This window comes from Acanthaster planci, linkage group LG14 (genome assembly GCF_054643075.1).
Source record: "Acanthaster planci isolate LZ-2023a linkage group LG14, COTS_SCS, whole genome shotgun sequence".
Classification (NCBI taxonomy): domain Eukaryota; kingdom Metazoa; phylum Echinodermata; class Asteroidea; order Valvatida; family Acanthasteridae; genus Acanthaster; species Acanthaster planci.
Genome location: NC_141790.1, coordinates 6,363,806 through 6,385,388, shown reverse-complemented (window position 1 = coordinate 6,385,388; position 21,583 = coordinate 6,363,806). Strand labels below are relative to the sequence as shown.

Below are 21,583 nucleotides of genomic sequence, written 5' to 3'. Positions count from 1 at the left end.
AACTGTGCAGTGACTAGCTTTAAAACATGGGAGCATCATTCAGCGCGCAGCTCAGGTGCTAATGAAGCGATAGAGGTGAGTTTATTTGCAGCAAAGACCACTCTCATGCGCTTTCGAATAATGTGAGAAAATACAAGATTTGGGGCAAGCCTCTGGAAGAACGCATGTGAAACCGGTACTGTCACCTGTGGGTCAACATGGCTTGGTGAGTACAATCTTGACGATATTGAACGTAAAATGTAGCGATTTCCTTCCCTGTTTTGATCATTTCGAGATTGAAAATACCTCTCAAAAAGTGCGTAAATGTGCAAAGTTTATGATGAATACCTTCGTATTTTAAATGCACCTGACTCTTTTACACAATTTTCACTCAAAAAGTGTGGATGTTTATGTTCTGTACAAGTTAATGTATGATAACCTACAGCTTTGGGATCTGCTGGGGACCAACAAAAAGGTTTTTTAGCTGTGAGAATTGTGACTTTTCTCAGGTTTAGCTGTAGCAGCGATTGCATGTATGACGTCATACGTTGATGACCAGGTGTGTTTTGCAAGTACGTTGTTGTACATACTGCATGTAGAACCCATTTCGTGATAAAGAGAATATCGTAATAAAATGGGACTGGAAAGATTTCCATATACGAAGTTCACTTATTTGTTCCCTTAATGATTTTTCAAGCCCCAGAAAGCATTACATGTCCTAAAAATCAATTTCATCAGTGAGAAAATACAGGCATTTTTATAAAGGACACTTCAAATTTCTCAGACCAATGCCATAACGTTTGTACACGGGGTGTCAAGTGAACTTTGTATTTGGAACTCTTTCCTTAAAAAAGCCCTGCATATCCATTTTCTAACTTTGTGTCTTTCTTTTTGTTCTTTTTCTCTGTCTTCCGGCTAATTGCACCACAGGCCCAAAAGTCAAGATCATCTTCCAGATTTCAGACTTAGAGTTATTGGCGACTCACTATTAAATACCTTCCAGAATATCTTCAGAGTGAATGGCTTCACTCTGAAGTTACAACCAAGCCAGGGTGCACCCTTCTCCGAATGATAAATTTCTTAAGAGGCTTGGAAAGTAGTAATCACATTCCTGCATCGGAGCAGCCTCGTGTTGTTTTTCTGCATGTGGGAATTAATGACTTGTATGATAGTTTTGTTGACTGCTGCTAAAGAACTATGAACACACAATACATCTTGCAAGGGAGAAGTTTCCCGGTGCACAAGTAGTGGTTAGTGCCATCCTACTCAGGCAAGACAGCGATGAACTCCACTTCAAAGGCGAGTATGTCAACACCCATTTTGCACAGCTGTGCAAAAAGCTCTCTGTGAAATATGCTGATTTCACAGAAAAGTTTTCATCATACAACCTCTTTGCCTATGATGGCCTTCATCTTAACTATCTTGACAACCCAAAGTTTGCAGAGGCCATCAAAGACGTTGTCACCTCGCTACTGGTGAGACAGATTCCTGGTGCAGTGTCTCCATGAGTCAAGCCGTTTGTGCCACAGGAGCTGAAAATCCTTGTGAGAAAAAAAAAAAAAAAGGAGCGAAAGTGCCAGTAACCCAGAGGTACAGCAGCAACAAGACTGAGTGAGCGAGGTCAACAAGCAGCCCCCAAACATCTATGTGTACACCAGCCAGCTATTCACCTGAATACGAATACTGTACATGAATACATTTTCAGACTTTGTTGTGATTCAACTCAACCAAGCTGCATGAATATCAATTTAAACTTGCCATTCAGAGTTGACAGGGAACCATTTGTATCTTTATTCATGTAAAAAGTTCACGTAGTACCACCTTTTAAAAAATGAGAGCAGCTACTTTTACCCTGTTTTACAACTTTTGGTGAGTTGCAATACACCTTTCACATGCACATCAATACAATCTTTCACATGCACATCGATTTTGTGATTTATTTACTTATTTGTTTATTAGTTAATATGAAGATCTACAGCAATGCCAAGTTGTAACATTTGTGCCTTAAAATACAGTATTTTAGTACAATGGCTGTATGTCATTATTCTTAAGTACAGGGTGAAGTATGTTTCAGAATCGAATTGTCATATGCAGCTATGGTATTTTTGACCATATGTATACATATGCATGGCTATTCTCATTTCTCATAAAAGTTGATGAATATAGCTAGAGAGGCAATAAAATGTTTTTGGATAGTGTAATAAATTTTTGTTTCCGCCAGGTTAATTTTTGTTAAGTGTGCAATTGAACTAGGAGTGCAAGACTAATGAAAAAAAAGCATAACAAAATCATACGGTGTAGTCTCTTCTGGTAAGATTTCAAGGAATGGGACAAATATTACACGTAACAATGGGTAACAATTCATGAACATGTACAAAGCTAAGCACAGTTGTACTGAATGTTGGGTTGAGGGGCGTGTTCTGGCAAAAGCACTTTTACTCAGGTATATATTTTTCTTGTGAATTTCAAAATACCAAATGTAGCTCAGAAATGCTAAAACAATGAGGATGGCTTAACCAGTCTACTAGTCGGGTACCAGTAAAGGGCTGCTCAACATAGGTGTCAAAAGTGCTACAATGTCAGGGTATCGGATATCACTGTGTGGCGTTCCGAGTGCCTATCGTAGTCACCAATTGGTTACTGTGTGGGGCTGTAGCTTTGCTTAGCCAATCATGTAGATGCTCTGATGCAATCCACATGCATTCCAAAAGCCCTGTTTTGTGAATTTACCAAGCTCGCGATTTGTCTACTTTTCATGTGCATTTGACTGTTTCACAGTATTTCGAAAAAGTTTTCATGATAAGAGGATAGATCTATTCAATAGTAAGTTTCTTACTCAGTTGTAAGTATTTTTCTGCCGGCCAAAGTGTAGGGGCAGAAAGAGATGTTTTTGGTTACCCTTAATTTTTCTTCATAGACGTCAATGTTTTCACCCTGATTTTTCTCAAAATAAAATATTATAAGCTTAATAAATCAACGTGAAATGTATTCTATTGTTGAATCAAATAAAAACTTTTGCGCTTATTAATATACGTTGGGTACGGGCAAACCCGTTATATATAATTAACATCTCCCCAACGCAAAAATACATCTTAAAAAATAGTTCGCGGTACCCGCTGCTTCATTTGAGTCGGCCAGCCGACCCCGGCAAGCTCGGTGGTCGAGTGGTTATTACATCTGCACTAGTTAGCAGGAGGTCGTGGGTTGGAGTCCCACCCGAGTAAGCTTGTGAGGTTTTTTCGCGAGCTCTCCGACAAGCACTGAGCATACAGTGCTTATTAATATACATTGGGTAAGGGCATTAATATAATTTACTGCAATTACTGTCAACAACTGTTCAGCCCACCTCCGCATTACTGGCTTGAAGAACATGAAGCTGGTTTTCCTTTCCCCCAACACAATAGCCAAACTCCAGCCAATAGATCAGAGTGTCATACAGAACTGAAAAATGCACCACCACTGGCAGGTCATCACATTACTTGTTGCAGCAGTTGAGAAGGAGTACAACCCCACGGTACTGGATGCTAAGATAACTAGGAAATGGTGGACAAAACCATTGCCATTTGCTTTGAACGTGCAGGCTTCAAAAACACTGCATTAGAAAAAATGCTGAGGAGTAGATGATGCAGCTCATGACATCAACACTGCCACATCAAGTGAGGACCTCATAGACCAACTTCGAGATGCTGGGGTAGATGTGCCATCAGACACAATATTTGAGTCATTCACAGCAGTTGATGCACAAGTGAGGGGTGCTATGGAGCTAACTGGCAGAAACTTGGTAGAAAGTGATCATGTCGATGAAAACCTGCCAAGCTGTCTCCATTGCGGAAGTTATGGGGTGCTTGGACAAGGTGCATGACTTCCCACTACAGAGTTACCACACTGAAGCCATCTTCAACTTAATCTGACAGCAAGGACTTTGTTTGTCACATTTGAAAAGGCAAAACAAAACAGAAGAGGATCACAGACTTCTTCAAAAAGTGAAGAACGGCAGATATACCAGAACCCTGGCATTTCCAGAAACGGCCTTTTTCAAGATCCCTTTTCAAGGTCCCCATTAAGGTGCTGGGTGCCAGGAGAGTCTTTAGGGAGAGACTTCTTATAAAAGAGGCTAGTGTCTCAAAGGAGATATATACACCCCCTCTTTAATACTCTGTGCTCGATATATATACATCTATTCTCTTTTCTGCATCTTGCACCTAGGATTCATTAGTATACAAGTGCCATTGCACGGAAAATTTCTCGCCTATAAACCACCACAGAACTCTGAAATTTAGGAATGCTATATCAACTTCATGAAAGTATGGTTAGTGCTTTTTGAACCACTTCACAAACCACTCAAAATGAGGTTAACCAATCCTTACATGTTCTTATGTATGAATCGTTTCGAAATGCCCCCTTACTACTTATTGCTACTGTATTTGATTTGGAGATTGAACAACCTTGGATTCAAATTACGATGAAAATTGTGGAGTTAAATAATAACAATTGAGAATTTCTGCACACCTAACACTGTTTATAGCAAACATTAACAACACAAGGAAATTAACAGCCTAACTCTTCAAGCAAGATCATACAAGTATGTTTGGTAGCCGTTTTAAATGGACTGAGATATATATGATGGACCGTACACTCTGGGAGCAATGATTTTGACAGGTTTGTCACCTCAGGACCAGTATGATCTTAGAACAACTAGAAGATGTACCCGAGTTTGCGTCAATCCAATTAAACTATAAGCCAACATATGAAAAAAGACTGGGCAAAACATAGACACAGAAAAGCAGCCCCAGTGTATCAGCAAAACAAGTAAGTGGTGTCCAACATTCAGTGTCTACCAAAATGAGTGATAAACGTCCTCTCTACTTCCACGAAGCGAATGGCGGTACTAGGAGGTGACCATCGACTACACCAGCTTTCCCCAAGCAAGCAGCATGGCTGAGCGATGATCAACGTCAAAGGCATTTTCTCGGTTGACAAACTCAAACGAAGCCTACCGTGACGATCCATCCACTACCGGCAATGGCTCACAGAGTACCACAAAGAGGCAAGCCAATGCCTCTCCTGCTGATCCTGCTGACCGGCATCCGAGTCCACTACAACAGGGGCACCCAGGCGTGAAACGGACAAAAGTGCTTCCTGGGCCGTCTCCCCATCAATTCCTGGGGCTGTCCCGGTGAATGCACCATTGGAATGTGGATCCTCCACCCCATCTCTCCAGTCCACAGCCTGGGACTGCAAAACTCTTCTGCAGCCTCTCCCGTTCATAAGAAATGCAAACATTCTATGTCTGCTGCTGGGTCAACTAGTGAGAAGTCACACTCTTCAAAACATCACGACACCTCACCTCAGCTATCATTTGGGCTTTTCAGTCCACATCCCAGACACTCTTCTCACTGGTCAACCATCTCGATCCAAAGCCACTTCCCACTGCTACAGCTCTGAATCCTAATCCTCTACCTGCCGATCCCCATCTGACCTCGTAGACTTTCTCTACGCAAAGGGTGCGAGAAGGGAAAAGTGGGGTGTGAGAACAGAAAAGAGGGGTGCGAGAAGGGTGCGAGAAGGGAAAGTGGGGTGTGAGAACAGAAAAGAGGGGTGCGAGAAGGGAAAAGTGGGGTGTGAGAACAGAAAAGAGGGGTGCGAGAAGGGTGCGAGAAGGGAAAAGTGGGATGCGCAACAAGGAAAAATCGTGAGAAGGGAAAAGTGTGTGCAAGAAGGCAAAAGTGGAGCGTGAGAAGGGAAAAGTGGGATGCGGGCACAAATTTGCAGTGTCTTGAGTCTTGTTAAGTCAAAAGCAGGGTGCAAGAGGGGAAGGGAAGGGGTGCAGGCGCCAATTTGCAGCGTGTTGTGTCTTCACGTGTGTCAAGAAAAGAACAAAGAGACTGCATGCGGTACTATCTTTTAAACGGGTGGTTGTTGGTCTGTCAGTCGGTCAAGTTTTTTGTTCTTTTTTTTTTTTGCTTTGTTGGATCGTCGCCTTCATTGTTGCTACTTAATTTTACCCAAATACATACCCAAAACATCAATTCCGAGGGTTTTCAGCAGCTAGAGCTTTTTCGTTGTAGTTTTCCTTTTCTTCCTCTGGCAATGCACACCACTCCTTGCATATGTTTTGCTTTGCAGCTGTAAACTTCAACGTACTCGCTAGAGCTTGTTGCAAAATAAATAAGCAGAATATTTTGATAACGCCGACTTTAAGCCGTGGTCTTCAGATTTTGTTTTATTGGATTGACAAGTTACGGGTTCCCATTTATGAGACGAGAAACAGTGCTTTTCAAGCATCATCGTCAACGTCAAATGGATTTCTTAATGAACTAAAATTCATAGCCAGATTGTTTGCTCGATCAAACTTCATTTTTACTATATCTTAGAATCACATTTTTATGACACATTACACACATATTACCGTCTTTTTCTTCTTTCTGTGATGTCACCTGGGGCAGGAAAATTCTTCAATGATTGGAGCAGTTGTGGCAGAGCATCCTTCAGTTTTTGTGTGTCAAGTTCGTAGTTATCGACACCTATATCATGGCCATCTCTGGCACAGTGGTTAAAGTAGTCGTTGGATACAACAATCCACCTCCTCCGAAATCCTTCTGCAAGATTATGTGCAATGTGTCGTGGATCCTTATTGTACTCAGCTAGAGATGACACAACTATCGACCTTAAAGGAATTCTTTCATCTGGCAACGTGCTACCTCTCCATACCCTTTCACCAAGGTATCTTATCTCAGAAGATACTGTATCCTGGGAAGCACTCAGCTTGCCAGCAAGGACGCACTCAGCTTGCCAGCAAGGACGCACTCAGCTTGCCAGCAAGGACGCACTCAGCTTGCCAGCAAGGATGCACTCAGCTTGCCAGCAAGGACGAACATTTGGTTAGCTATGCTCTTCGTTTGCAGTACGTCTTCATTTCCGTCTTCAGATACTTGATCTTCGGCCATACTCAAAGGTCAGTTTTCTCCATCGCTATGACTCTCTTCATCAATATCACTCACTGTCAGATGGTCTTCAACAAACTCGTCTAAAGCCACAACAATTTCAGATGAACAAAGGCATCTCCACTGCCATTCGAAGAGAGCTTTCAAAACTGTGGGTCTGTTCTTACCGCCACCTCTCAAAGTGTGTTGATAAAATATGTCATGTTTAAGTAATGCTGGTGCTCTCCGGCTTCTGTCGCTAGCCTCATCATGGAATGAAAAGGAAATTCTCCAACAGTATTGGCACGACATCAATGAGTTTCATCATGTATGGAGTTAGGTTACTGGGACCATTACGTGAAGCATATCAAACTCCCCAAGCCATCCTCCTTGCTCACCTAGATTCGCCTATTGATTGGGCCGTGTATCTTTGAGAAAGAAAAGATTGGTCATCCATACCTCTTTTGGGCTATGAATTTTCATGCCATTAAGAAGCTGCGAGTTGTTGATGCAAGTGAGGCCTATCAGACAGGTTTGTTCCCATCCTAACTTGCTAGGTCTGCACCCTCAAGCCTTTGTGTACTTTCCTGTTGGCATCGCCAATGCTAAACAATAGTCTTCCTTCCCCCCATTTTGCACTCTTGCCACTATGTTAGTGATTTCTTTTTCTTGTGTGTAGACTGATTTTCTAAGAGTTCTGAAAGCCTTTCTCTGCCCCTACTCTTGAGATAGGGCTTCGCAGCATTTCTGAACGAGCTTGAGTGTCACAGAGGATAAAGTATGCCTCCCGGTGCAAATCTGCCCGTTTTGCTCAGGCTGACCAGCTTCTTCTTTGTTTATTTCTACCTCCTTGTCTTGAAGTTCATTATTATGACCTATGTTCACCTCATCATCTTCATCACTCACTTGAACTCTGACCGCATGTTCACCATCGACCACATCATCAATGGGAGGGAATCCCCCTATCAGAGACTGAACACACTGCCCCCTTACTCATGCATTTCTGTCTAACAATTTGTGCCTTTCCCTTTTCGTTCACAACACCCTCAAGATCTTGGAGTGGAGCGCCACCAAACTGAAGGGCAAGAAATGCCTCAATGGACAAAGCTTTCCTGTAATTGCCAGATTTGATTATATAGTTCTGAACATTAAGTTTTTGTTTAGCCAGAAAGTTTTCGAACGGACCCCAACCCTTGATTTTTCTTTGGTTATCTTGTCCCAGAAAACGATGAGCTTTCTCGGAGTCAATAAAAACTGTATCATTGACTCTGTAAGCCCCAACGTTCTCTTGCCAGAAAGGAAATGACAGCGCATGTTAGAACACTGGTTTCTGGTGGTGTCTACATGTACACCATTTATTATACAGGCAGTAGACCTCTACATAATTTGGGAAGTATGACCTGCAGATTGCTTTCCCAGACAGATAACATAATGCACATACCCAATGTCCAACCACCACTTTGAAAAGCTTGGAAGGTCAATCAGTAGTAAATCACAAAACAATATGCTGTCACTTCGCTCGTAAAATCCTATGGTCAGCCACTGTTTATATGCTTGTAATTCTCGGGCATGAAGGTCCAACGGGTGTGGAGCATGCAAGGTGAGCATGTGCACTCTTATTGGCTACGTTCTGGTAGTACACAAGCCATGGGCGCTGTTTCCTTATTGGTCCATTCTGGTTTGTACTACAATCAATTTAATGTCACTTCTATCGAGAGTGTCCGAGTAATGCTGCCATATCTACATTTTGTAAACATCGATGTTGCGAGAAAATTTCTACAACTTTCACAGAACTTGATCCTTTGTCCATGTATGTTCTATTTTCCATGTCTGTGAATTTAATTGAGGTTGTATTACTCGTGTTTGAACACATTGAAGCAAATGTGTTTCCACAAAATTTCCTGCCGCTGCATGAGCTTTGTGGGCCGCCGGCCCTCTGCTCTGGACGTGCTGGGTGCATCACGCACAAGTTACACGTGAAATGCGGATATTGTTGGCCAGTTTGCTGTCATAATTAGTTGACCAGCATTGTGAATTATGCTGTGCATTGTCCATAATTGTTAAGAATTTTCAACTTCAGATATTTTTACCTTGATTCAGACAAGGTTTGTCACTTTTTGTGGCAATATTGGTAGACTTCACTTCCATTTCATGTCAGTCATCAAAAAAGAATGACCTGAAACTTTTGAACCTCTTCCGAACTTATTTTTTGACAGGCATACTTTTTCTTGTTTCAGCCCTAGCTTTATTTTGACTGGTTGCGTGTACATTCAGTTGTGCTTTTCATCAGTTTTTTCATGAAGTTCTGTGTGACACTGCAGTTGGCTTTCCGTGAAAATTAGGTGTACATGATGTAGGGCTTACCTGAGAACTTGTTTTGGTTGTGCTTGATGAGCAGGTCATAAGATCATCATTGTGATAACAGCTTAAGCTATACGTGACTTGTAACCTGGTGTATTTTTGCAAAACTACTGTTTGGCCCAACTTGTTTTTTAATGAACAAACTCTTAGCACAATCTGAGGTACATGTACTAAACCTTGGCTTGCAATTAAAGAAATGTCCTGTCAACCTTTTCTCACTTGACCCTTGTGATTGGTCATTGTTGTCATTCAAAGAACACATTTGGTGGGGTGATTAAAATATTGTGTGGACAATGTGATGTCAGAATTTTTTCCTTGTAACTCAGTCAATACTTTACTTGGTGATGCAGTCTGTTTCAGAGATCTGACACACTGTGAGTCTTAATTTGTTTTTAGATTTTTTATTGACAACAGGTGGGATCTTACCTCAACTGGAATCCCACTATATACCTGGAAGTGGGATCCCACTTTGAACTGGGATCCCCCAACTGGGATCCCACTTTATGCTTGCAACTGGGATCCCACCTCAACTGGGATCCAACTACAATCTCACCTGGAAATGGGATCCCACTTCCATTCCACTGGGATGGCAGTATCCCAGTGGAACAGACGTATCCCACCAGGATCGCACTGGGATCCGACTTTCATCCCAGTCACTCTTTTATGGGGATACCCTTTTGTATTTCATCTTGTGCTGCTGAGACAGTGATCCAAAGGTGCATATGAAATTGAAGGTTCAAATACTTTGTATGACAGACTGATAAAACAAGTATAAAATACTACTGTCAACCTTAAATTGCCTCAGTATTCTCAGAAAGTACATACACTGACTTGCTTTACCACATGCAGTTTGTGAATTTTTGTTCCAATTCAGTTTGTTGTCAACTATTGTGCCGATATACTTATACTCATTAACTTGTTCAGCGGCTTGATCATGAATGAACACAGGAGCATGAGCTTCTGTTCCACAACAAAAATCCACAATCATTTCTTTTGTTTTCTTCATATTTATAAATAAATAATGACAGTCACACCAATCGGTGAACTTTTCCACCTTAGCCGTGTAGGATGCACACTCACTGGCCAAGTATTCAGTTATAACTGTGTCATCAGCATACTTGATAATGCTGCATACTGAACTGGAACACAAACAATCACTAGTATATATTGAAAACAACACAGGAGATATGACGCACCCCTGTGGTGCCCCAGTGTTAACCGTTCTAACTTTAGAACAAGAACTGCCCACTTGTGCCCACTGTGGCCTTTCCCTAAGGTACTGATGAACCCATTGGGTAACTTTGTGGGAGACGTTCATCTGAAGCAATTTATGAACCAAAATATACAGTTGTATTTTGCTAAATGTGTGGAGGCTGCCTTCTTGTGGGGGAGGGAGACAGTGTGGTGATATGTCACTGGATGGACCACGGGTGTGGGGGGGGTACTGTCAGGTTGAGTGTAGGGTGGGGGTTTGCAGGTTGTACTGGGCTGGGACTTCCGATCCAGGGCAAAGATGAGGGAGGCACACAGGTTCAAGGTAAGGAGCCAGACAATCCTGTATCACTGTAAGTCGGGCACACTGGCTTTAATGGTCTGGGCCCGGTGGGCCACCTGTAAAATTTGGGCAGGCAGTCTGAATTAGGCTCTTAATACAAAATGACACATGGTTGTATGCATGACAATAAAAAGGCAAGCTTTAACTCAAAGAAATGCCCTGTCGTTAATTAATACATGTAATGTCTTATTAAAATACTGTAAAGGTGATGGGAGGGGGCGGCTGTGTGGGACTCCGAGGGTGGAAGCACAAATACACAGACTGACCCCACGCACTGGCCAACCAAGCACTCAGCCACACGCATCACACACACCCGCAACCATCCCCAAATATCCTGCACAGCGAGCATCCACAATAAACACAAAAGTCCCAAGTCCAAACAGTCCATAGCACATACATGTATATTCCACAGCCTAGCGAAAATGTGAAGTCTTTTCTTCACAAAATTTCAACAACTATGTCCAAAAATTATGCACCGTCCACGCACAAAAGCCACACGGCTTCACAACGTTGATGACAAAGTCATAGAATTTGTGATTTCGAGACACAACTCCCTTATTTCTATGGCTAAAATATCAAATTATCCTTCTCCGAATGCATGACAAATTAACACCATTAATATCTATAATAAAATGCGGATATTCTACAATGGACTGATAACAAGGAAAATTAGTAAAACTCTACAGAAATAAAGTGAGCAATAAGGGCTAAAAATTCTGACAAGGTTACCAGTAAAATTCGGGCAAGCAGTGCTGAATGCCTGCACTAAATGGCAAATACCAATTCCAGCGTACAGTTTGTGTCAAATAAAAAGCAACAACAAAATCCGCAAAACGTTTGCATGGGCCAGACAATTCACAAATATTAATAATTATACAATCCTAATAATTAATACATAAATTTGCTACTAAAGGACCCTAGAAAATATTGCCGACCAAAAAGATTATTAACGAACTCCATGAATGGAAATGCATTCTGGTAATTCATTTGTTTTGTGCAAAGACTCCAATTAGGTAAGCACCACACAGGGAAGTACAGGACTAGAACTTGGCTAAAATAAGACGGATATACCAACAAGACAACGGAAAGGAAAGACGCATGTAAGGAGTTGGTGGCCATTACAAATGCACTAGAGAAATCGATGAACAAAGACCTCACATAAGATTTAGGAGTGTCTAAGTAACTGAAGAGTCAACATAGCGTCATCAACCCCCCATTGCTCATGTATGCCAACTGAAATTGGTCCATTAATGAACCTGCTTGACCTAATAAGTATTTCATAACTAGTCTCTCCATATATTTCATGATGGAGGAAGTAAGAGCAACTGGATGGTAGTCATTCACAACTGTCGCATGATTTATTTTTTTCACGGGAACTATGACTGAAGTTTTCCATACTCGAGGAATAATGCTTCATCCAAAGACATTTGGAAAATCTGTCTGAAAATACCTGCAAGTTGATGGCTACAGAATTTCAAAACTTTGTTACGAATACCATCTGGCCCAGGGGCTTTATTCAACTGAAGACGAGAAAAAACATTCCTGAGATCAAGTTCACTAATAACAACATCGTCAAAAACAGAACCAGCCCTAAGTGTCTCTTGCAGAACAGCATTCTCTTGGGTAAAATCATGACTGTTAAACCTGCAGTAAAAGTTATTCAGTTCATTCAGGAGGTCTTTGTTGCATTCAACCTGTTGTTTTCGTGGTCTGTATCCAGTTATTGTTTGTATTGCCTGCCATACAGCACATGGTTTGTTTTGCTGAAAATTTAGTTCTAGACGCTTCTTATAATTGTGCTTAATTGCAGTGTTTGATTTCATGATTTATCTCCTGTATTTCCTTCACTTGATCTGAGTGCCCATCTGCAAAGCATTACTATTTCTCAGATCTTTAGCAGTGATTTTAGATCACAGGAAATCCATGGCTTATCGTTAGGGTATACACGCTTTGTGATGGACGGTAAGACCAGGTCCACACAGAACTTGATGTAATCAATGATCACTGTAACAATTGAATCATTTGAGTCAGCACTCTTTACCACAAAAGCTCCCACTGGCAGTTAGTGCACTCAAAACAACCACTAATTTCTCAACAGATTCACTGGACCACATCTGGCACACTTTGGTATTATCTTGGACCTTTCCAGCAGTTGCTTGTAGGACGGACACAAGAGGATATTGTTGTGGTCAGAGTGACCCAGCTGTAGACAAAGCTTCGCTTTGTATGCAGATGGAACATTTCCATAACAAAGATCTAAGGCAGCCCCGTCCCTCGATGGTATATTGACATACTGGCTATAAGATGGCAAAACCTGATCGAGTTTACACTGATTTAAGTCCCCCAATACAAACTTTGCAGAATCTGAAGAAACTGTTTCAAGCTGCTGAATTCGGGACGAGATTGCTTCGCTTGCAACTTTTGTGTTGGCTCTAGGGTGAATGTAGACTACTGTTATAAAAATCTGGGTGAATTCTCTTGGGAGATAGTAGGGCCGTAGGCCGACTGTTGTCAGCTAGTAATCAGGGATACATACTTTCTCTCTCAATGACCAGTTATTACACCACTTCCTGTTAATGTACATACACACCCCTCCACCGGTCATCTTTCCAGAATCAAGAGTTCTATCCCCCTGGAAAATCTCACAGTTAGGCTCATTATTACACAATTGTGAACCCTAGTATATGTATATGGACTCGACAATAAAATGGATTGATGAAAGAGTAATCAACAAGCTTATGTGGTGATGTATGCTCCAGAAATTACACAGGGGTCCCAAGGTGATAAATGATACCAGTTATGAGATATAGCATACAAGTAATGACAGAGGGTACAAGTTATGAGGGAAACGGATACTGATTATGAGATACAAACAAGGGAATGTGTAAAAAATCAGCAAAAAGGGCAATATGCAAAATGCTGTCTTTTTAGAGTTCACCTGTGTAATTCAAAGTCATGTAATAGTCGTCAAGTTTGAACATAAAACACTTGTTGCGCTCTGCATACTAATCACATGGCCAAATTGTCTGCAAAACTTTCACAACGCGGTGAACAGAATCACTTCAAATGACAAGTTTTTGACCTGAGTTGGAGTCTTCACTTGGCCCACTTGTACTATGAGCTTAATTTGTTAATGCAAACAGGCTAAAACTGTGCATAACAATGAATGATAAAAGCTGCTAAAAGTTCAGGACAAAAGTAACCTTGTGTTCTGACAGAACAAACTTGAGTCCTGCTAGAGAGAGGCAGATCGTCACATACGCCATGGCAAAATACATACCGTAAGCACACAAGAGTACGCTCATGTCTGACATAATGATCTTCAGCCCGTTATATCAGACAAATGTTAATGAGAATACAGTTAAATTATGATTACAACAATGGATAACTGCTGGAGCAACTTTACAAAGAATATACAACAATTTATAACATCGAGTAGGAAAACTCAAAGTTCGTGACAACATTTATAATGTTTTTTGTGTGAATGTGTTTCTTTTTCTTTTTTTTTTTTGGACAGCTGTAGTTATGCACCAATACTAATGCCTCCCTATTTTTGTATGATTTATTTTTAGATCATTCGGTGTTAACTATGTTGGCACAAACTATGGTCTGTTGTTCACATCTCAAGCCATTACTGGTCCAGTGGGTGTGTTGCTGTCAAGTACATTGAGTGATATTATTGGTTGGTTTGGCATGTTTACAATGATTGCTGCCTTCGCCTTTTTTGGTAAGTAGATTCTTGGTAATTCCTATGTTTGCCAAGCAGATCCTTCTGTACTGTAAAAATGAAACAACATTTTGTATGGGTTATTTATTGTAGATTCAAGCAAAAATCAAAATCTGCAAACTCAAAGTCTACACAGATCCAACATTAATCTGGAGGTCTGTGCCCGTTTAAGAACAGAATGTAGGGGTTAGCTGCATCTGTACAATTTTGAGAAAAATATTGCTATACTTGCATGGTGCATGTGGTACAAACATGTAGAGTAAACAATGTACAAAGTTTATTGGGTTGCACAAAAAGTAATTAGTCAACACATTCAGAGGATGACATCATCATGGCATTACTACACGGACACATGATTTATGAGCCTCTACTTAGTATTCAAAGTGTCAAAGTGGATTTGACAGCACTTCACACATACAATCAAGAGTTAAGGTTCTTACCTACCTAGTAAATTTCATGGTGATTGGACCTTGTTTAGCAGTGAATCAAACCTCGTACTTTAAAAAGAAAAGAAAAAAAAGTTAGTTGAATCTTGCCTTAGTTTATTTGCCATAAAAATATTAAGGGTCGATAATTCTTTTAAAAAATAAAGGAGAATTCAGGTCTTGCACACCACTGTGCACAGCGGTTGTCACAATGGGAAACTGGCAAACATTAATGTCTATATTGAACGATATTAAAGCACCCATGAGGCATCCATGGGGAGGGCAATGAACCTCATGTTGTGATAGTAAATTTTGTGGAAACACACTCGCTTCAAGTATGAATGTTAAAGCCTCAAAATAAATTCATGAGCATGCATGGCAAATGAAGTAGCAGAAATCTTCTTTCTCAATGCCGTATTGTTGTAATGCTGTTTGGCGGGTCACATGCGTAGACTGCATGCACAGTTGTTGCATTTCCACCATGCCTTCTTTGGCAAGTTTAGTGGGCAACAGGAACCAATATAGCTTCACTTCATTGAGCATTGTTTTCATCACTGCAACAGTGAATCACGAAGGGAATGTATAAAAACAATGGAAGCTTCTTCTAAAAATTAGTGAATGTACAGAGCTAACTGAATAAATGTGAGCATTTCTGGTGTAAACAGGTTAAGAAGCATTTTGTGCAGATAAAAGAGACAACTGGATTTTTTCTTTTTACTATTTGAACTAAACCACTAACAATTTTAGGGTCATGCCTTAGAATGTAACTGGCTGGAAGTAGAACAACGAACCTGTTGGCAAAAGAAATGAAATTAGACTTCTGACGTAAAATGGAAGTGTAACCACTGGATGTACATATATCATAACATCGTGAAGAGCAGGGAGTGTTTTGCTTTCTTTGAAACCTGTGGTATAAGTGCTGTCTTATCTTTAAAGTGAGCACCTACCAACTGTGATTAATTTGTAAGAAAAAAAGTTGAGCTGAATTTTCACAACATGTTTACTTATTTACATGTACATTTACATTTGAGATATTATCTAGCACAAATGATAAAACCAAATAGATTCTCCAATGACATGCAACAAATTCTGTGACGTGTGAGCAATAAAACACACTCGACACACACCAGAATGCGGTGGTCATTTGGACTTTAATAGAGTGCAAATTGTATGGCGCAAGGAAAAAACCCAATCCTTCCCAGGAGTGCTTTAACACACACACGCACCAAGGTTAACTGGACCCTGTGCTGCCAGCTCACTTGATGTTCCACAGCTGTGTCCCTGTAGCTTTATGTCTGTCCAAAAAGTCTGCCTGAGACTTGGCTTGGGCGGTATTTCGGTATTACCGAATACCACGTTTTTTAATACGGAACAATACCGACTAACAATCCATGAATACCGGAATACCGACTAATTCGGTATTGAATTTCAATACCGCGGTATTCTGGCTAATTTGTTCAGAACGTTCCCACAACCCTCATAAGATGAAAGCAGACAATTATTTCCACAACAAGTGACTGCATACTTTGTGGTTGAAGTCACCCAGCATCTTGTTTGTATTGTCTCTTTTGGTGAGGAGATAAGACGTAACGTGATACTTCAGCGTGCAGACATCAACCTGCCTGTCAAAAGATTTTGTTTCCCTATTGCTGCCGTCCAGTTTGCGGTTTTGGAATAGCTTGTAGGCAGTGCTTCTTGTATACTCACGGGCACATGGAAACATGTACATGTATCACAGCCCTACAGGTTGGGAATTAAAAATCAGGTGGTCTTCCGTGTCCACACTGGACTTTATTTTCCGAAGATTTTATTGGCGGATCAGAAAATGTGAATGCTGCTTGTGTTAGCCTTGTGCTCTCTTAGGGTCTTTTTGTCCTTTATGTACAAAATGTACAAGTATTGTGTGAAAATCTATTGAACCCAAAGCCAGGAATGTGTGTTATGAACTATAAAATGATTCCATAAATCTGCATCTGTGCAACATCCATTGCAATCAACGATCTTTTTTTATTGTTCTCACATTTGATCCAACCACATGAAAAGAGAAGCAAAAACCTGATTCCTCACTTTTCACTGCTTGTATTTCAGTTTTTCCGGAATATGAAATTAGGACAATGTGGTTGATCATAAATATCTCCCGGTTATGATTAATCAAATACCTTGAGATGTGTTTAGAATAATAAACTTCGTTGTCATAGGACAACATGTTTAATGTGCATGTGAAATTTAAAAAAGCAAACACATGTGAAAGCATCAATCCAGGGATTTTTAAAAGACTTTCAATCGCAATGGATGACGGCGAAGCTAACAGTAACTAACCTGCATGCACATGTAGGCCTGGATGTACCTGCAAGAATTTGAAGGCTCACCGACTAAAGCCCCCATCCATGGAAGTAGTCTTTCCAACACAAATTGTGCCAAGGAGAGACATTTTTTGTTTAATTTTTTGTCTGTCTGTTGATTTTTGACAAGCTGCATGGCATGATTGATTGATAGTCCGAGTTCACTCGCCCACTGCGGCACGGCCGCCCTCGTGCGAGATGGTCGCTGAAGAAGCATGATTTCATGAACGAATACTGCGATTGGATAGCTGTGTCTTGCCAAATGTACATCATGAAAACACACGGTCTCATTGGCAGGCACGCAAGATATTTTCGCAGCAATATGAATAATTCAGTGTTGGGCGATTAGTTGGCCTCTTGAGATACGAGAATAGTCATGCGAACTTATTTGGGGCATATTTTATCGGAAATGGGATGGGAATTTTTGTTTTGGCGTTTGTGTAATCAATGTAAAATATCATTGATTTTTTAATTGTGCACTATACGTGTCATGATTACAGGAATCTGGTAGATGATGTCTGTATATCGCGTTGTAAGTGTGCGTGATGCGTATGGAGGGGCGGGCAATAAGCCTTGGGTTGCGCGACTGGAAATTTTGTGGAAACACCCTCGCTTGAGTGCAAGCAGTACAACCTCAAATTAAATTCATGAACACAGAAAACACAAACATAGACATGAGATCACTTTTTCTGAATGAACCTGCAGAAAAATTTGTGACGGCAGTGTTTTTCAACTTGCAACTATAGAGTTGCATTCGATGTAGTGGAGCATATGACCCTTTTTTGGCAGAACCTGTACATTGACTGGTTGCCGCATTTCCATCATGCTTTCATTAATGGTTCGGCCCGGCGGGAACCAGTGTGGTGCATCGCGCACATGTTTTCACCACTGCGATTCGCAAACGCTTTATGAACGGGTCGTCAACAATGGTTTTTCAGGTAACGGAGTCACGAAAACCTTTCGTTGTACCAGGAACTATTTCGCTGTAACATATTTCTCCCCATAGAAATGTGCACATTTTCACCGGGACCACAGGTTTGTGCTTATTGTAATCGGAATTTTGTTACAATCGATTTCGTAATAAGAGTCGACTGCCGCGTCGCAGAGTTTTCTGAAAGCCACCTTACCATTGCACACGCGCAGTGTTAGGGCGCAGCTAAGAGGAGCAGCCACTGGTGACCCGCACGTAATCATTACAATAACGCACTGTCTCAGCGAGTACCAACTTGACTGTGGTACATGTGCAGATTTTCACACCTTACAAGTGACCACAGATATGGGAATCGCGGAGCAACGAATCGGTATTTAAAACACCGTCCCTTTTTAAAAAATTCTTTCACATAAATAATTTTTATTTGACATCAAATGGACAGATAAATATTAGAGTTATTAAGTGTAGGGGGTTTTGTAACGTTAAAAAACCCTTTATGCTGGCCCCTAGTGTTGTTTGTAGTTTGCCATTGAATGTCAGCATCGCCGCTGCTTTTTGATGACGTCCTTGTCTTCTCAACGAGTACTCTTTTCATGGATACCGCGGTATCGAAAAAGGCAATACCGCCCAAGCCTAGCTAAGGCCAAGTACATGTATATCAGGGAAACACAGAGAGGTGGCTAAACACCTTGGCTGTGTAGAGGTGATGTTGAGTATTCAGTCGCAGAGACAGAAGTGTATAGCCCCTGCCCCATCCAAGACAGTGCAAAGTTCCAAAAGCCCCAATCCCACCACTAGTGACCCCATCCGGTCACCAAGGCTGTCCCTAGGTCATCGCAAAACTGCTGTTTTGCAGTTTTGGCCTAACCTGGGACCCTGTTGCATTTACAGGCAACGAGGCCTTGTATACGAAATAGGTTCAATGCCCCAAAGGCTGACAGGCTACCTTGTGTTTTATGAATAACCCGGTGATATTGTTAGTCAATCTCTTAATCAAATATACATGTACAAAATGATAATTATATATTAGAACTGAAAGCAAGAATACAGAAAACATATGATAATTCAAAATAATGTATAGTAGGTCTTCATTTCACCCCATGACACCAGAAACGTGTTTGTGTTTTAATTCATTTTTAGGAATAGCTGTTTAGTTCCAATTGGGTTCCACAAAGAGATTTTTGTTCTTTTTTACAGAGATCACATTCTCTGGATATGACGACTTGTTAAAATGAAAATGTGACAATTCTGGCCTGTATTGGCTTTATGTGTATGTCTAGCAAAAATGGCTCATGGCCACGTATGAGTAACAGACATTGAAAATAACACTTAACTTATTTTTCTTTGATATAGTGTCCATGTTCATCAGAATGCCAAAATGAGTGAGACATCAAAACAAAAAGCTTGGCTTACTCTTTTTAAGTGAAACAAAATTATGGGGGAAAAGGGTTATGATTCAAGGGTCAATTTCACAGAGCTGGCCACATTTTTCAAGAAAGCATATTTTTTTAAACTTGATGCCAAAGTGACTGCAATACATCAGCAGAAAAACTTGTGAAGGCTCATCACAGAGAATGTACTGAGATGGATTACAACCACCCCTACCTATTTAGGGGTAATGGTGAAGCTGTGGTAACATTGCTGAAATCTGGTAGTAGTTTACTCTTTAAACTGCACTTAATTGTTGATGCCTTCACTAGAGACCTTCAGCATTGTGCATATTCCATTGTAAACTAAACAATTTTTGCCTGCAGTGTAGGGGTCTATCATGTTTTGTACATCAGAAGGGACAAATGGCACTCGAGGGGAAGCCGAGGGTGCTATTTGCCCCTGAGGGTGTACAAAACCCATGGATCCTGTCACTACAGGCAACAGTTGTTTTGTTATACAACGAACTCATTCGACAGAGAAACCCGGGATTCATAAAGCTCTTGGGGTTTGTCGACTGGTTGAGTTTCAAGACATTTTACCGAATTCAGTTAAAAAAGTATTGACAAGATTGAAGAACAGACGAGAAAATGGCATAAATGTTTTCTATAAACAGCAATGGCAATTGCAACAGAAACAGTGATCAGAGCATAGTGTTCCGTGAGCAGCTGGGTGCCCCAGGTGCAGAAGTTTAATAACTTGTAGGTCTTTGTCAAGGTTAGAGAATGGTCAGAGTGAAGAGAGTAGTACATGCGAACAGACACAGTGTTTCAATGTCTCCCACACAGAGCACATCTCCTACAATATTTGACGAATAGTACCACTGTGGCTATCCACCCTTGTACCCAAGATCACACAATCACAATGCAGTAGACATGACTTATCAACTGTGGGAAAGATCACTGTTATCCATCATTTTTTGTGGACCAGCAAAATCGTCGGTGTGAGACACATGAATGATACGTGAGCGCTGGTAGCATATCGCATGATCAATTCGCAACCAATAAAACTTCAATTATTTATGACTTTGGTATGTAATTGTGTAATAATTGCAAAAATACTACTTTGGAATTTGCCTGAAGTGCATTACAGCCTTGCAATGGTTTCCATTCCATTTTGTCATCAAGCTCTACAAGACTTGTTAGAGCAAGGGCAATGCAGCCAGCTGCACATGGAATGTGACTATAGTCCTGTCTGCACTGGACTGATTTTGCGTAAGTTCATTGTGGACATCCTGGGATTTTCCTCTGAGTTGCTTTTCCTGAGTCCAGCGGTTACTTCTACAGCCAATTAATGAACTGCTGCTTAAAAAAGATGAAGAGTCAGTAAAGCAGTTCTGGAAAGTGCACATCCGGCTTAAATGTGAGGTCATGCTGCTCATGTGCTGCTTCTTTTGGTTACAATCATGGTGGATATTATTATTGATACAGTCGGAAGTTTGATTGGTGCTACCAGTGCATTATTCCTAGGTGATAATGAAGGACATCAGCATCGTGTCTTATGACAAAAGAAAGTATGACATCTGGGTAAATGTCAATAGGTTTGGCTAAACATCCTCATGAGTGAAGTCTTCACATTTTCTTGACTACAACAAATTGATGGAGTTGACCTATCTTGCCACTTAATCAAGGAACAGCATGTTGAATATCAGCAGAACCAACATGCATATCAACCAGATCATACAGAAACTTGTCAAATGTACAGTATGTTTGTCTTGTCGTGTCTTGGCCTATGCTGCCTCTCCTTTATTTATCCTTGACCTTGCTTTTGACCTTGCCCTCATCCTTGGTCTGGGGCTGGACTTGTACAACGATAAACTCCATTGTGTTCAACTTCTGGGAAATGAATCATCATCTTGGTATCTGCATTACTCATCAAGGAAATGCCTTAAGAGATACTGCAATGCAGAAAA

The 21,583-nt window shown here is 40.9% G+C and overlaps 1 protein-coding gene across 4 annotated transcripts in view; it reads left to right on the top strand.

Moving 5' to 3' along the window:
* LOC110985293 (apicoplast pyruvate carrier 1-like) overlaps nt 1–21,583 on the top strand; it is a 98,618-nt gene that overhangs the window by 65,404 nt on the left and 11,631 nt on the right. For 3 of the 4 annotated variants that reach the window (XM_022246223.2, XM_022246222.2, XM_022246224.2), the window contains one exon: nt 14,391–14,545. The exons of the other annotated variant lie outside the window; for it this stretch is intronic. In XM_022246223.2, the coding sequence (XP_022101915.2) occupies nt 14,391–14,545 (155 nt within the window). The remainder of the gene's footprint in view (nt 1–14,390; nt 14,546–21,583) is intronic. 4 annotated transcript variants of the gene reach the window in all.